A 14,370-nucleotide genomic window follows, 5' to 3' on the forward strand; every position below is an offset into this window, starting at 1 on the left:
GTTATACTATTTACAGAGACCTATGACATAACTACGTTATTTATAGGGAGCTTCTGATTGATACACATAATGCTGTTTAGAGAAAGATGCCAGTACATAGTTATTACACTACCTTGAGGAAAGCCATTTCATCTGTGACACAAGGAAGCCTCTGTCTTCTCTGCCCCTGCCCTATCTCAAGCAAGCTGAGACCCTGTCCCAGTCAGAGCAGTGGTATTGTTTTTCACTGAAATCCATTCTGGCCCTCACTTCCTGCAGCCAGGTCTCTTGTGAGCGCTGACCTAGCACCCTGCCTCCTCCCTTGGCAGAGCCCAGTTCTGCTCTGGGTCCCCACATCCCATGCTGGGACATGCTGACCCCACCCAGCTTCAGGAGGGGCCCGTTACACTCAGCTGGCCCTGACACTGAATGGACAGACTGGTTCTTGGCTGGAGGAGGGTCCCTTTGTCTCTCCTTGCACCCTTGTTACAACTCAGGGAGACACGCAGAGGATAAAAACCAGCAAGGAAGGTGAAGCAGACATCCTGGGCAGGCAGTGTGCCACGCCTGGACCCTGGTCCAAGACATCACAGACACACACCTAAGTGGGGCCTTCTGTCCCAGCCCCTAAAGCCCCAAAGGGTACCAGCATCCTGCTGAGAAGGATGCCCAGGGCCACTCCCTCTCACCCCTCTGCCCCCTCAGGACTCCCACAACAGGTGCTAAGCGGCTTTAACCCTTCTGTGGATGAACAGGCATCATGACCCTTCCAGCCCACAGGCGCACATGCGCCTGCAGGAAAACTGCACCAGGAGCCCCACGAGTTGAAGGTTACAGCATATCGTAGACCATCTGGCAATAAGCACATGAAAATATGCTCACCATCACTAATCATGAGGGAAACAGAAGTCAAAACCACAATGAGACACCATTTCACGCCCATTAGGACGGCTATAAATCAACAAACAAAAGCCAGAAAATAAGCGTTGGGAGAACCTAGAGAAACTGAAACCTTTATGCATTGTTGCTGGGCATTTAAGATGGTCCAGTCACTGTGGAGAATGCTTTGGTGCCTCTTCAGTGAGCTACCAGTAGAGCTGCGGTGGGCCCAATAATCCTACTCCCTGGTCTACACCCGCACCCAAAATGAGTGACGCTGGACTCAGAGAATTGCATGTTCATGTTCAAGCAGCACCAGCCACAGCAGCTGAGAGGTGCTAACACCCCAGGTGTCCACCGATGGATGAATGGACACACGAAATACAGCCCATCCCCACCATGCGTGCTGCTCGGCCTCAGAAAGGAGTGGAGCACTGACGCGTGCTCCAGCAGGGGCGGCCTCAGATACACCACACTCAAGGGAGGAGGTCAGCACAACGGTCACGGCTTCTGCTTCTATGAAGCACCGAGTAGACACAGTCACACTCAGAGAAAGAGGTTATCAGAAGTCGGGGGGGGTGCAGGGAGGAGTGGGGGCGTTACTGCTCAATTCTGCTCGGGATGCTAAAAAGTTTTGGTTGGTGGCAATAGTTGCTTTACATTGGAAACGTACTTAATGCATCTGAACTCCACCACAAAAATGGTTGAAATGGCAAATTCTGTGTTATGTATCTTTTACAAAATACTTTAAAAATAACATAATCTATCCAAAACTCTGGACACTCAAATGAGGGAATTACATTGTATGTGAGTTGTGGCTCAATAACACTGTTTAAAAGAATAAAACGAGGGGTGCCTGGGTGGCGCAGTCAGTTTAAGTGTCCACCTCCTGGTTTCGGCTCAGATTGTGATCTCAGGGGCATGAGGTCAAGCCCTGTGTCGGGCTCTGTGCTCAGTGCAGAGTCTGCTTAAGATTCTCCCCCCAACGCCCCTCCCACTCATGCTCTCTAAAATAAATAAATAAATCTTAAAAAAAAATTTAAAAACCAAAGTACCTCGGGAGAAAACTCAAGTGTGCCTGTGGTTGGCAGGCTGGACAGTGCCAGAGAACAGTGTCCCTGGATCTGGGCCCGGAGGCTGGGCGACCTTGAGTAGGTAACACAACTTCCCAACCACAGGGGCCACGGGAGCAGCGGACATGAAGGATGGAACGAGATGGCGTGTGGACAGCAGGACGGGCACACACACGTGCATGTAACCAACCCTTCCACCATCAGGATAGCAGAGGCTACGCCACCACACCACCAGCTTTTCAGTCCTTGGCCACCCAGGCCACTTTGTATCCTGGCAGCTATGAGGCAGGGGCACTTTCTAACCACCCAGGCGACTTCGCCACCTACCACTGCTCCTCCTACCCCATGTGGCCAGAAGCATGCACTCCCTCCTCACTTGTCTCCTCCCCCGGGAGGGGGCCTGCCCACCGCTCTGCTCCCCACATTGTATGTGAGTTGTGGCTCAATAACACTGTTTAAAAGAATAAAACAAGGGGTGCCCGGGTGGCGCATGCACCCAGGCTCTGCTCCCCGCTGCGGTTGGTCCCAAGGCCCCGTTCTTCCGTTCTTCCCTCCTAGGTCGTGTACCCCAACCACTGTGGTTTGTCAAATAAACGTGCCTTGCTAGATCGGCATGTTACCGACGCCTCTGAAACTGTGGTGAAGGCGTGGCCAGACTATTTGCTGAAGAGGAACTAGCCCTCTTCCATACTGCTCACAATTAAGAATAATGAATACATTAAAACCGTTCAACTCTCTCCAGTTTCTCAGAGACATGAACTAAGAACACCTTGGGAATGAAAACCATAAAACATGTTTGTTGTAACAAGTTAACAGTTTCAAAAAAGAAAAAGGAGTGAGTTCCAAACAGCATGCTTTTGGTGCAGAGGAGAAGCTCCTCTTACCTGAGGGACGTCGTCAAAGAGCCTCTGAGCAAAGTGAGGAAGCACATCATCTACCGACTTGGCACTGCCGAACTGGATCACGGTGCCCGTGGCCTCGGTGACAGCCACTCGCACCTTCCAGTGCTGGTGGGAGATGCTCTGCATCAGGGGGCCGATCAGGGACTCCGACTGCATGTGGAAGTGGTCTGTGAGACAGGGGAGGACACCCGTTACCACACTTGCTCCCCGTGGGCCTTGGCCCAGCCTGGCACCATGGGCTCACAGGAGGACAGGCCCCCTGTGCCCTGGAACTTCCTCTCCCCACCCAGGTTCTTGCTGTAGGCACAGCACTCGACTCAGGCCTGCCAAGCACAGCTTTGTACGCCTGGCACTGGGAGAGGCACAGGACAGGCATGTGACCCAAACAGCACCAAAGGGAAAAGGCTGAGGGCTTGACCCCATCTCAGCTGGAGGCAGAAGCTGTAAGGAGGAGTCTAAAGCTGATAACAGTGGCACTGGGTGCCTGAGAGGGACGCAGACCAAAATGGAGAAACAGCCTAGAGAACACTGTTCAAGTCGCCACATCAGGTGTGCCTGAAGCCAGACACCGGGCACTACCACAGAGAGCAGGGCCAACATTGCTTTGGGCAAAGCCATTCCACTTCCTACTTGTAAGGGCCTCCCAGAAAGTCAGAACCAGAATGTCTCTGAGAGTGCTGGTCTTGGAGTTCTAACCTCAGTTCTGCCGCTGCCTGAGACCCAACCATAAGATGGCTATTTCAGGGATGCTTTGGTTGACTTCTTTAACCCTGAGGTCCTCAGATCAAGGCAGGATGTTAACCTACCACTGCCCAGTGCGATGGGGATCCAGCACAGGCCCCTCACCAGGAGAGGGCAGAGCAGGGAGATGGTTTGGTTTCCTTGGGTCTCCTGTCCACCAAAACCTCCTTCTCCCTCATCCCTCACCCAGTTCAACAAGAAATCCTGCCAGCTCCAAGTTCAACATCAATCCATTTTCCTGTCTCTATTAGCAGACTGCTCACCCCCACCCAAGGCCAAACTACCCGTCATCTAAATATGGATTATGACCCCAACCAACTTCATTTCTTCTTGTCATCTTCCTAATCAACTCTCCATGAGCACAAGAGCAATCTTTTAAAACTCTGAATCTCAGCCTCTCACTCCCCTTCTCCACACCCTCCACACGCTCCCCACTGCACTTAATAATTTCAAACCCCCAGCAGCTCCCCCCTGTCCACCCTCCTTCCCTCTGGCCACCTTGACTTCCTTTTTGCTTCTCATATCTACCAAGCTTATTTCTCAAAGCTCGTTTCCACCTGACAACAGATCACTGATCTTCAACTTAATTGTCCCGTCTTGCAGGAACCCTTCCCAGAGGCCTCCTACCAATTCATATCCCAGCCCGAGGCAGCAAGGAGTTAAGTGGGGCAATATCCTGCAGAAATGGCTACTTAGAAAAAGGGACTGTCCTGATCAGATTAGTTTTGTTTTTTTTTTTAAACAACGGAGAATGGATTAAAGGAAAACAGGACAGATGCGGCCTCCCTCCATTTAGGACAGCGGTCCAACCCAAAGAGGGAAGACAGGTAGGCTCTGTGGAGAAAGGGGGATAAGACGTTTAAGACTGCAGCGGTGTTTGGCGAGGGGCAGTTACCGAAACGCACCGCATCCCAGACCCTCTTAGCAATTTCTGCCACGGTTTCCATGAATCTGCATTTTGAGAACCACCAGATGGAGGAGAGCGGCGGCTGCTGCCGCAGTCCAGAAGGAGCCCACAGGCGGCGGCCGCCCCTCCACCTCCCCGCGCCCCCCATTCCCGACCCCGGCAAGAGGAGGGCACCTGGCGTGGCGCGCGCCAGGCTGGCGGCGCACTCGCAGCTCTCGCGGCGCACGGCGGCGAAGGGGTCGAGCAGAGTGCAGCGCAGCGCGCGCACCGCATCGTCCAGGTGGGGCGCGAGCGCGGGCCCCCCCAGGCGCACGGCCAGGCTGAGCAGCTGCACGAGTGCCAGGCGCAGCTCCTCGCAGGCTTCCGGCGGCCGGCCGCGCGCGGACTCGGGGCCCGCCAGGCGCGCGGCGAGCGCGGGCAGCAGGCGCGGCAGGGCGTCGCGGGGCCGCGCGGCGCGCCGCAGGCCCAGGTCCAGCAGGTGCACCGCCAGCGCGCGGCAGCCCTCGGCCGGGTCTGCCAGACAGCGCAGCAGGCGCGGCAGGAGCAGGCGCGCCCACGGGCCCTGGAAGGCGGCGGCCGCAGCGGCGGGGTCGGCGTCGGGCGCCTCGGGCCACGCCGCCTCGAGCGCGCGCTGCAGCGCCTCGAGCGCACGCCGCCGGCCCAGCTTGCTGTCGGCTTCCAGCCCGGGCAACAGGCGGCTCAGGGCGCGACTCAGCTCCGCTGCCTCGGCCGTCTCAGACGTCTCGGCCGCCTCGGCCGGCCCCGGAGGCGCCGCGGCCTCCGCCGCCACCAGTGCCGCCATCTTCCGCGCGTTGCCCGTCGCCCGGGGAGACCGGCGCTTTCACGACGGCTGCGGTGCGGTTTACGGCTCCTCTTCCGGTTGGCTCCTTATACAACTTTATTGGCAGCTTCGGGCACGGACAGGACACATCCGGGGCGGGTTGGGGGCGGGGAGCCGGAAGCCCCACGGTCCCTGCGGGCTGAGGGCTCAGCCTAGCGACCGGAGGCATTCCTCGGAAGTGCATGGTCCTGAGGGAGTGAATGGCAGAGGAGTTTGGGGTGGGCAGGTAAGGCTCGCCCGTGAAATGCCAACACAGGTGACTGACAAGGGTTGGTGACAGTTAGCTCCGCAGAGGCGGTGGCGGGAGACTTGTAGGGGTCTGAGGGCAGGCAGGGGCGAAAGGCCTGGGGTGAGGGTGTTGCATTGAATTGTGCTCCCCAAAGTTCGTGCATCAGAATCCTAACCCCCAGGGCTTCAGAATGTGACCTTATTTGGAGATAGGGCCCTTCCAGGGCTGATCGAGTTAGAAATAGGGCATTGGGGGCCCTAGTCCAATGTGACAGTGCCCTTCTAGAAGGGGGGACTTAGAAGGAGGTCTCAGGATACAGGGAGAATGCCACGTGAACGCGGATGGCGGTCTGCAGGCCAGAGAGAGCAGCCTGGAGCAGGCTGCCCCTTGCAGCCCCAGTAGGCACCAGCCCCTGCAGATGCCTTGATCTCAGACTTCCTGCCTCCAGACCGAGGAAATCAGCAACCGGTCTGTCCAGGAAACCGATATCTGGGGCGCCCTGATGCTGTTCCAGGAGGTGAGCCCAGGGACCCAGAGGGGAGTGGGGATGGAAGCCAGGAGGTGCATGGTCAGGCCACTGGGGGCCTTTTTCTTAAGGGAGACTAGAGGAAGGCTTCCGGGGTGAGAAGGTTGGCCCCATCAGGTTTTCGTCTTTACCAGACTACATTGGTTGCTGTGGAGGAGGAGGTGTAAGGAAGGACTCCTGGCTCTTTGAAGGCTGAGTCTCTGCTCAAGGTGGGGAACAGCAAAGAGCATGGAGAGGCTTCTTGCTCCAGAAAGGGGTGGTGCAGCCCCACTGCTCCTTGTCCCTCCTCCAGGTGCCACTGAGTACCTTGCCAGTCATTCAGCCATGGATGGTCAAGGGGCTCCGGTCACTGCGGGGAGACTGGCTAACTGGGGTCCTCAGGACTGGGTGGTGGCAGCGCAGTGGGTTCCGTGGATTTTCCTGTTCTCTCTTACATGTTTCCAGAACAGGTGCTGGAGAGGTCTGCAGCAGCTCAAGCCGGAACTGCCTGCAGGCCACTGGGAGTTTCACTAAAGTAGTCCATGATCTTGCTGCCTCGACGTCCACGGAGTATGGCCAGGCAGCCTGCAGAGCCTCTGGACCAGCACCAGCCCCTGCCGTGAGCACACGCCCTAGATAAAACCTGCAGAGTCACAGTAAGTCAAGTTCTTGATGTCAGTCTTCTACAGCCCTTGAGGTAAGCACCTCCCCCTGCTGCCCAGGTCCCACCCCATGTGCCTCTTACATAAAGCCCCCGCAAAGCTTATCAAAGCCCTGCTCTTTCTGGTTTGAATTGACCGATCCGGCCTTAGCCCAGAAACCCCAAAGCAGTCCATCCACAGATGTTCTCTCTGCCTGCACCCTGCCTTGATCTCCCCATATGCTGTACCTTCGGGACCTCTGAGTCATGAGCTTCTCTATTCTGCTTTCTCACCTGGTCTTTGTTGACACCCCAGGCTCCATCTAATGAATGTTCATTTAACAGGGTCATGGCACAGGCAAGAGAACCGCAAGAAAAGCCTCCTCTTTCTGGCTATAGGACTGGGAAAGGGGAGACCCAGGAGAGACCTGGTGGGGAGCCACACGCCCACCCCACAGTATGCACTGGCATCAAAGCCCCTTCAGGCTCACCAGCTCTTGTGGTGGTGGTGGGCAGTGCCCTGCGCAGGGGCAGAGTCTGTGCAGCCCAGTGTCTTCTGGCTTTCCACCTGCCACCCAGCAGGTGCTGCTCCACTCTCCCAACAGCCGCAGCAGTGCCCAGAAGAAGAAAGCAGACCAGGAGAGCATTGCCAGACTCACTGGCACCATGAGCCACAAAAGTAGGCCAGATCTACATGCTAGACCTAAATAGGGCAACTTTCTGCTAAAATAGCAAATTTCAGTACCATCAGAAGTCTGCTGACACAATACGCAAAATGTTGAGGACATATTCAGAAATCACTTTTCCTATCAGGAGCCAGGAAAACTGCTCTTTGGGGCAAAAGACAATGAACTGACATAAATGCCAAGATAGGCAGTAAGATAAATGCCAATGCAGGCGTTAGAATTACCTGACAAGGATTTTAAAGCAGTCATCATAAAAATGCCTTTTAAAAATCATTCATGAAGGCTTGGGGTGCCTGGGGGGCTCAGTCAGTTGAGGACTGACACTTGCTTTTGGCTCAGGTCGTGATCTCATGGGTTGTGGGATTGAGCTCCACGTCAGGCTCTGGGCTCAGCCAGGAGTCTGCTTGAGAATTCTCTCCCTCTGCCCCTCCCCTCTCTCTTATGAATGCTCTTTCTCTCTCACTCTTTCTAAAATAAATCTTTTAAAAAAATTTTTATGAGGGGGCACCTGGGTGGCTCAGTGGGTTAAGCCTCTGCCTTCGGCTCAGGTCATGATCCCAAGGTCTTGGGATCGAGCCCCACATCAGGCTCTCTGCTCAGCAGGGAGCCTGCTTCCCCCACCTCTCTCTCTCTCTCTGCCTGCCTCTCTACCTACTTGGAATCTCTGTCTGTCAAATAAATAATAATAAAAAAAATTTTTTTTATGAGTCTTTTGAGACAAATTAAAGTTTCAGCAAAGAAGTAAAAACTATAAAAAGAAGCCAGACGGAAATCATAGAACTTAAAATTACAAGAGCCAAGCTGGTATTGCATCTATCAGTGGACACAGTGTTCCTTGTACCTTTGGATGGACACAACAGCAGAGGGGAGACGGGATAGAATCAGGGGACTTGAAGGTAGAACAACAGTGTTTACTCCATCTGACAGATCAGATGGACCAGACAGAAGGAGAAGAGCTGAAAGACCTGCAGGACAGTGATGCACGTCACCAGGGTTCTAGAAAAAGAGGAGGAAGAACGTGGGCTGAAGATACAGTTAAAAGAAATAACAGCTGAAACCGCCCCAGATCTGGCGAGTGACAGAAACACAGATTAAAGAAGGTGAGCAACCCCAAAGTAAGCTAAGACCTCTAGAAACCCACACCCAGACACAGCACAGCTAAACTTCTGAAAACTGAAGATGGGAGAAAAAATGGTCATCGTAGCTCCAGAGAAACTGCATCACCCATGGAGGGGCGCCAGCGCGGATGGACTGCAGGCATCTCATCCTAAGTCACGGGCCGGGAAGGATGTGGCACATTGTGCAAGTGTTGAAAGGGGAGTGAGTCCCAGCAGCAAAACCATCCTCAAGAATGGGGGGGGGGGGCACCTGGGTGGCTCAGTGGGTTAAAGCCTCTGCCTTCGGCTCAGGTCATGATCCCAGGGTCCTGGGATCAAGCCCCGCATCAGGCTCTCTGCTCAGTGGGGAGCCTGCTTCCCCCTCTCTCTCTGCCTGCCTTTCTGCCTACTTGTGATCTCTCTCTCTGTCAAATAAATAAATAAAATCTTTAAAAAAAAAAAAAAGGAATGAGGGAGGAGGAAAGAGACTTCCAGACAGGCAGACAAGTAGAATTATTGCTAGCAGACCTGCCCTTGGTGAATGATGAAAGGATGCTCTCCAGAAGGGAAGAAAGTTGTAAAAAGAAGGCAGGGACCCTCAGAAAACGACAGTAGGGTGGGTAAGCAAACATGACTGACCGTCTTTCACTTTGTATGATTCCTTAGTCACGGTGGACAGTTGAAGTAAGAGTAGTAACACTGATGCAGTGCTCAGTGTACGCAGAGGGAGTATTTATGATAATTATATCTGAAAATCGGGAAGGGGGAAGGCATAGAAGTGGCAGTAAGGTTTCTACACTGTGCTCGATGTGACACAGCTCTCATAGCAGGGGACTCCTAAGTGCCACGTGTATGGTGGTGTCTAGAGAAGAGGCTAAGGAAACTGAACAGCAATACAAGCAAAAACGTTATGGGGAATTCCAAAGACGGTTGCAGGATCTCACAGGGCACAAGAGAGGGAACAAACACAAGTGATGAAACGAACTCCCGAATGGAGGCCCTAATGTATCAATGATGACTTTAAATGTAAATGGTGTAAACACACCAGTTAGAAGACCCGAGTGGCAGAGTGAGTAGGAACTGTGACCCGGCACTACATTGTCTAACACAGGCTAGAATTCACTCCCACCATGATGACATGGGTGGATTGAAAATAGAAGGATGGGAAAGGATATATCGTATAAATACTACTTTTTAAAAAGCAGACTATAGGGACGCCTGGGTGGCTCAGTGGGTTAAAGCCTCTGCCTTCAGCTCAGGTCATGATCTCAGGGTCCTAGGATCGAGCCCCACATCGGGCTCTCCATTCAGCGGGGAGCCTGCTTCCTCCTCCTCTCTCTCTGCCTGCCTCTCTGCCTCTTGTGATCTCTCTCTGTCAAGTAAATGAATAAAATCTTTTTAAAAAATTAAAAAAAATAAAAAGACTATATTAATACCAGCCAAAGTGGACTTCAGAGCCAAGAAAATGGCTCGGAACAAAGAGGGACATTACCTGACAATGAAGTGATCAATCCACCAGGAAGATCTAGCCGTCCCAAGTACATGTGCACCAAACAACCGGTGTTCAGAGCATACAGAAGACTTTATATGAGGACGTCCCTACCCGCTCAGCAATTGCTAGAATTACTAGACAGACACTCAGCAAGGACATAGAACACCGCCATCAGCTGACAGGATCAATGGACATTTGAGGAAGCCTCCACCCAACCATAGCAGAATACACATTCTTTTCCAGTGCCCGTGAAACAGACTCCAGGAGAGACCAAATCCTGGGCCATAAGACAACCTCAGTCGATGGAAAGGATCAAAATCATACAGAGTATGTCTTTTGATGAAAATGGAATCACACTGAAAATAGCAGAGGACCAGAAAAGCTTCAGACGTGGAATTTCAACAACGCGGTTCAACCCAGAAAGAGGAATGAACTGCGGATAGACAGGACGGCCTGGCGACTATAGGGAATTATGCCAAGTCAGATGATCGCTGAAGGGTGACTGTAGCATGACTCCACATACATGATGTTCATGACAAACAGCTTTGTGTTCTCTGGGGTCAGGGGTGGGGCTAGGTGTGACCATAAATGCAGCTATAGAGCAGCTGAGTGTGGGGACAGACGGTATTTAGGCATCTTGGTGATGATGGTGGCTGGACGGACATTTAGGTGTTTTTTTTTTTTAAAGATTGATTGATTGATTGATTAGAGCGTGAGTTGGGGGAGGCAGGAGAGGGAGAGAGAGAGGATCCCCAAGCAGACTGTGCTGAGTGTGGAGCCCGACACGGGGCTTGATCTCATGACCCTGAGATCATGACCTGAGCCAAATCCAAGAGCTAGATGCTTAACTGATTGAGCCACCCAGGCGCACTTCTAAGTGTTGATTTTTTTTTTAAAGATTTCATTTATTTATTTGACAGAGACACAGAGAGAGAGGGAACACAAGCAGAGGGAGTGGGAGAGGGAGAAGCAGGCTTCCCGCCAAGCAGGGAGCCCAATGTGGGGCTTGATCTCAGGACCCTGGGATCATGACCCAAGCTGAAGGCAAATGCCTAACGACTGAGCCATCCAGGCGCCCCAAGTGTTGATTTTTTAACCCAGTAGCAAAATATACAGACAAATCTGAACCCAGTAAGAGAAAGAGAACAGTGAATGTTAGAACAGAAACACACCAAACAGATCACATAATCCCCTTTATCCCTCCCAAAGTACAGGAAATGGAGGATTCCTAGGAAAACGTGATTTACTTAAACTTATGCAAGAAGAACTAGGCAGGAGAGTCCAGTGTCTGGTAAAGAAACCGCCTTTGAGGGGCGCCTGGGTGGCTCAGTGGGTTAAAGCCTCTGCCTTCAGCTTGGGTCGTGATCCCAGGATCCTGGGATCGAGCCCTGCATCGGGCTCTCTGCTTAGCAGAGAGCCTGCTTCCTCTTCTCTCTCTCTCTGCCTGCCTCTCTGCCTACTTGGGATCTCTGTCTGTCAAATAAATAAACAAAATCTTTTAAAAAAAAAAAGAAAGAAAGAAAAAGAAACCGCCTTTGTGATTTATTTATTTTTAAAAAAGATTTTATTTATTTATTTGACAGAGAAAGATCACAAGTAGGCAGTGAGGCAGGCAGAGAGAGAGGAGGAAGCAGTCTCCCGAGGAGCAAAGAGCCCGATGCAGGACTTGATCCCAGGACCTGGAGATCATGACCTGAGCTTCAGGCAGGGGCTTTAACCCACTGAGCCATCCAGGCACCCTGCCTTTGTGATTTAAAAGCTTCCCATGACAGTGGCTGGAAGGGCAGCTGCTTTATTAACTTCCAAACACTTTCCTGGGAAATAACTCTCATCCTAGACAGGGACCACCTCCCAACCCCTTTTGTGAGGCCAGCGTCACAGTGACAAGGACAATACACAAAAGGAATGTTACTGATCAACCTCCTTCACTGGACACAGGTGCACAAATCTTAAACAAAATATTAACCAGTTCAGCCTGGAAATAAGGAATTTAAAAAGAATACATTGAGTTTACTCCAGGAATGAGGTTAATTTAACATAAGAAATTACTGTTGGGGCGCCTGGGTGGCGCATTAAGAAAAAAACTGAAGGAGAAAAATCACAGGATCATCTCAATAGATGGCAGAAAGAGCATTTGATGCAACAGGACGCCTGTTCACCACAGCAGCTTGGCAGAGGAGGACCAGAAGGCACATCCGCAAATACCCCACAGCAAATGTCCTATTAGATGCAGTGGATGGGTTCCAAAGAGAGCTGCTGACGTTTCTCCCACACCTGCGCACGGATCCAGCCTCTCGTGGAATCCGAGCTGGCCTGCAGACTCCCTGGGGGCCCCGGCACACGGCAGAAAGGGTGCCAAGCGGTTTCTCTGCCCCGCAGGGAGGAGAGGAGCAGCCCCTCACACCCATGGGGAGGGCTATCGCCAAAAAAACACAACACAACAAAACCACCACCAGAAACTAACAAGCACTGGCAAAGACAGGAGAAATTGGAAGCTTGTTCCAATTGCTGGTGGGGAGGTAAAATGGTGTAGCTGCTGCGGGAGGTAGCCTGGCGGCTCCTCAGATAAGGAAGCCTGGGGTTCCCGTGTGACCCAGCGAACATGTGTCCCCTTAGGTCGACGGATACCTGTGGGCTTGTGCTCACTGCAGCCGAGAGGCAGAAGCGTCCCGAGTGGCCCTCATGGGTGACAGAAACACAGTGTGGTCGGTCACACGATGGGCCGTCCTTCAGCCTTAGGAGGGAAGGAAGGGCTGCCACGGACTGCGATGGGCGTGAACCTCAGAAACACGCTCAGTGAGAGAAGCCGGACATCGGAGACGGTATCCTAGATTCTCCTTCCGTGGGGCCCCTGACCGTGACACGGTGGCCGCGGCAGTGACTTTCTTCTGGGAAGTCTAGATGCCAGAGGCTGTTCCGATGCGGGAGAAGGCAGAGACCCCCGCTCGGAGTTCGGGGAGGAGCTAGCAGACCCCTCGCCCGCCCCACCTGCTCGCAGCCACAGACACGACTCCCCAGAGGACGATGTGTTCCAACTCTCTGAGCTAAGTCTGGCGTTTCCATCACTTCCTGGCCCTGGACACTTAGAAACACTGAGCTGACACTGGGTTTGTACCTTAACATAACCCTAGAACTTTGGAATTCTCTCTCTTTGAGCCAAAATGTGATGCAGCTGTCCAAATGTGTACCACGGGAGAGACAGAACTTCCTCCACCGAAGGAATAAATACTAAAGAGCCGGGAGAGGTAAGGAAAGGGGATTTCCATGTCTGCTCCGGAGTCTTGCTTATTCAGTGTTCTGGTGACACAGACTTTAAAGTGTGTCATTTAAGTCAGTGTAATAAACTGATTTTAGCAGATAGCACGTAGCTGGTTCATTCATTCATCATCTCATCCAATAAGTATTTGTGGGGTGTTGGACATTTCCGGGCGTCCTGGGAGGCACTGGGACACTGCAGTGAGTCAAAGCCGATGCAGTCACTTCTCACGCAGTTGATGGCCGGGAGGGGAGGTCACTGACCCAATGGTGACACCGACGGGGCCCTCAAGCAGTGCCACGTGGGATGGAGGGACTCTGGAAGTAGGGTCCGAGGCCCAGGAGCTCAGCAGGCACAGAGAAACGGAGTGCTGGTCTGGGGAAGGAAGGGGAGCTCAGGGAATGTGGGACCTCAGTTGACTTGAAGATGTCACTGGCTTTGACCCATCCTGAGGGGTGAGTCAGGAGGCAGCAGGAGGGCTGGGAAGTGATGGGGCCTGTGGGCAGGACCTGAGTTCCTTTGCAGAACCCAGCAGCCACTTGGGGCGGAGGGAGAGGGCGACGTTTCGGGCGCTCCAGGTCTCTGGCTTGGGCCTGGCGGCGGAAGGCTGGGGCCTCGCTGGGAGGCAGCTCTCCGCACAGCGACGCGGGCTTCCTTGGCGGGTGGCTCTAAAGGCACCCAGTGCTGCATTTTAAATCTAGCCTCAGAATGCCTGTGTCATCACTGGCTCTGCAGCCACACAGGCCCTCGGGGGAAGCTGAGGAGGGGGTCACAAGCCAGGAGCTCGTGGGAAGCCCACTGCCCTTAGGCCCTGCTGGCTTGGCCTCACACGTCGTGAACTGGGAGCCTCAAAGACTCCCCGAACCTGGGGCTCCAGACATTCTGTCCCGTAAGGGGCTGTGGTCAGCATCTGGTGTATACCTGTTCACGCAGCCACCTCGTTGCGGGGTGGCCCCTTCCCCGTTCTGGTGAAGGGGGCGCCGAGAGGCCAAAGCTTCCCTCACCACTGGCTCTCACTTCCTTGGTGAAACTGTCCCTGAGGTTTTGGGGGATTCTGTGGTGGGAATTGGGTTCTCGATGTTCCCAGTTCACCAATTAGTGTTCTTGGTTCCGGTTAGTCAGTGATGACTCTCCTGTCCTCTT

General features: G+C 53.2%; 1 protein-coding gene and 1 long non-coding RNA gene across 3 annotated transcripts in view; one reads left to right on the forward strand and one right to left on the reverse strand.

The window, feature by feature from the left end:
• Positions 1–5,289, reverse strand: part of DNAAF5 (dynein axonemal assembly factor 5) — a gene marked incomplete at its 5' end in the record, with an annotated part of 45,983 nt that extends 40,694 nt beyond the window's left edge. Inside the window, 2 exons of one of the 2 annotated variants that reach the window (XM_080829868.1) lie at positions 2,816–3,000; positions 4,656–5,283. In XM_080829868.1, the coding sequence (XP_080685994.1) occupies positions 2,816–3,000; positions 4,656–5,283 (813 nt within the window). Of the gene's footprint in view, positions 1–2,815; positions 3,001–4,655 lie in introns of both variants that reach the window. The other variant, XM_080829867.1, reaches the window with a different exon arrangement.
• Positions 5,290–5,456: 167 nt separating this feature from the next.
• LOC308359489 lies at positions 5,457–13,334 on the forward strand. Its single transcript, XR_013968431.1, has 3 exons — positions 5,457–5,548; positions 6,522–6,753; positions 12,588–13,334. It is a non-coding gene; the product is annotated as an uncharacterized lncRNA (long non-coding RNA).
• The last annotated feature ends 1,036 nt before the right edge of the window (positions 13,335–14,370 follow it).

This window comes from Martes martes (assembly GCF_963455335.1).
Source record: "Martes martes genome assembly, chromosome: 18".
NCBI classification, from domain to species: Eukaryota; Metazoa; Chordata; class Mammalia; order Carnivora; family Mustelidae; genus Martes; species Martes martes.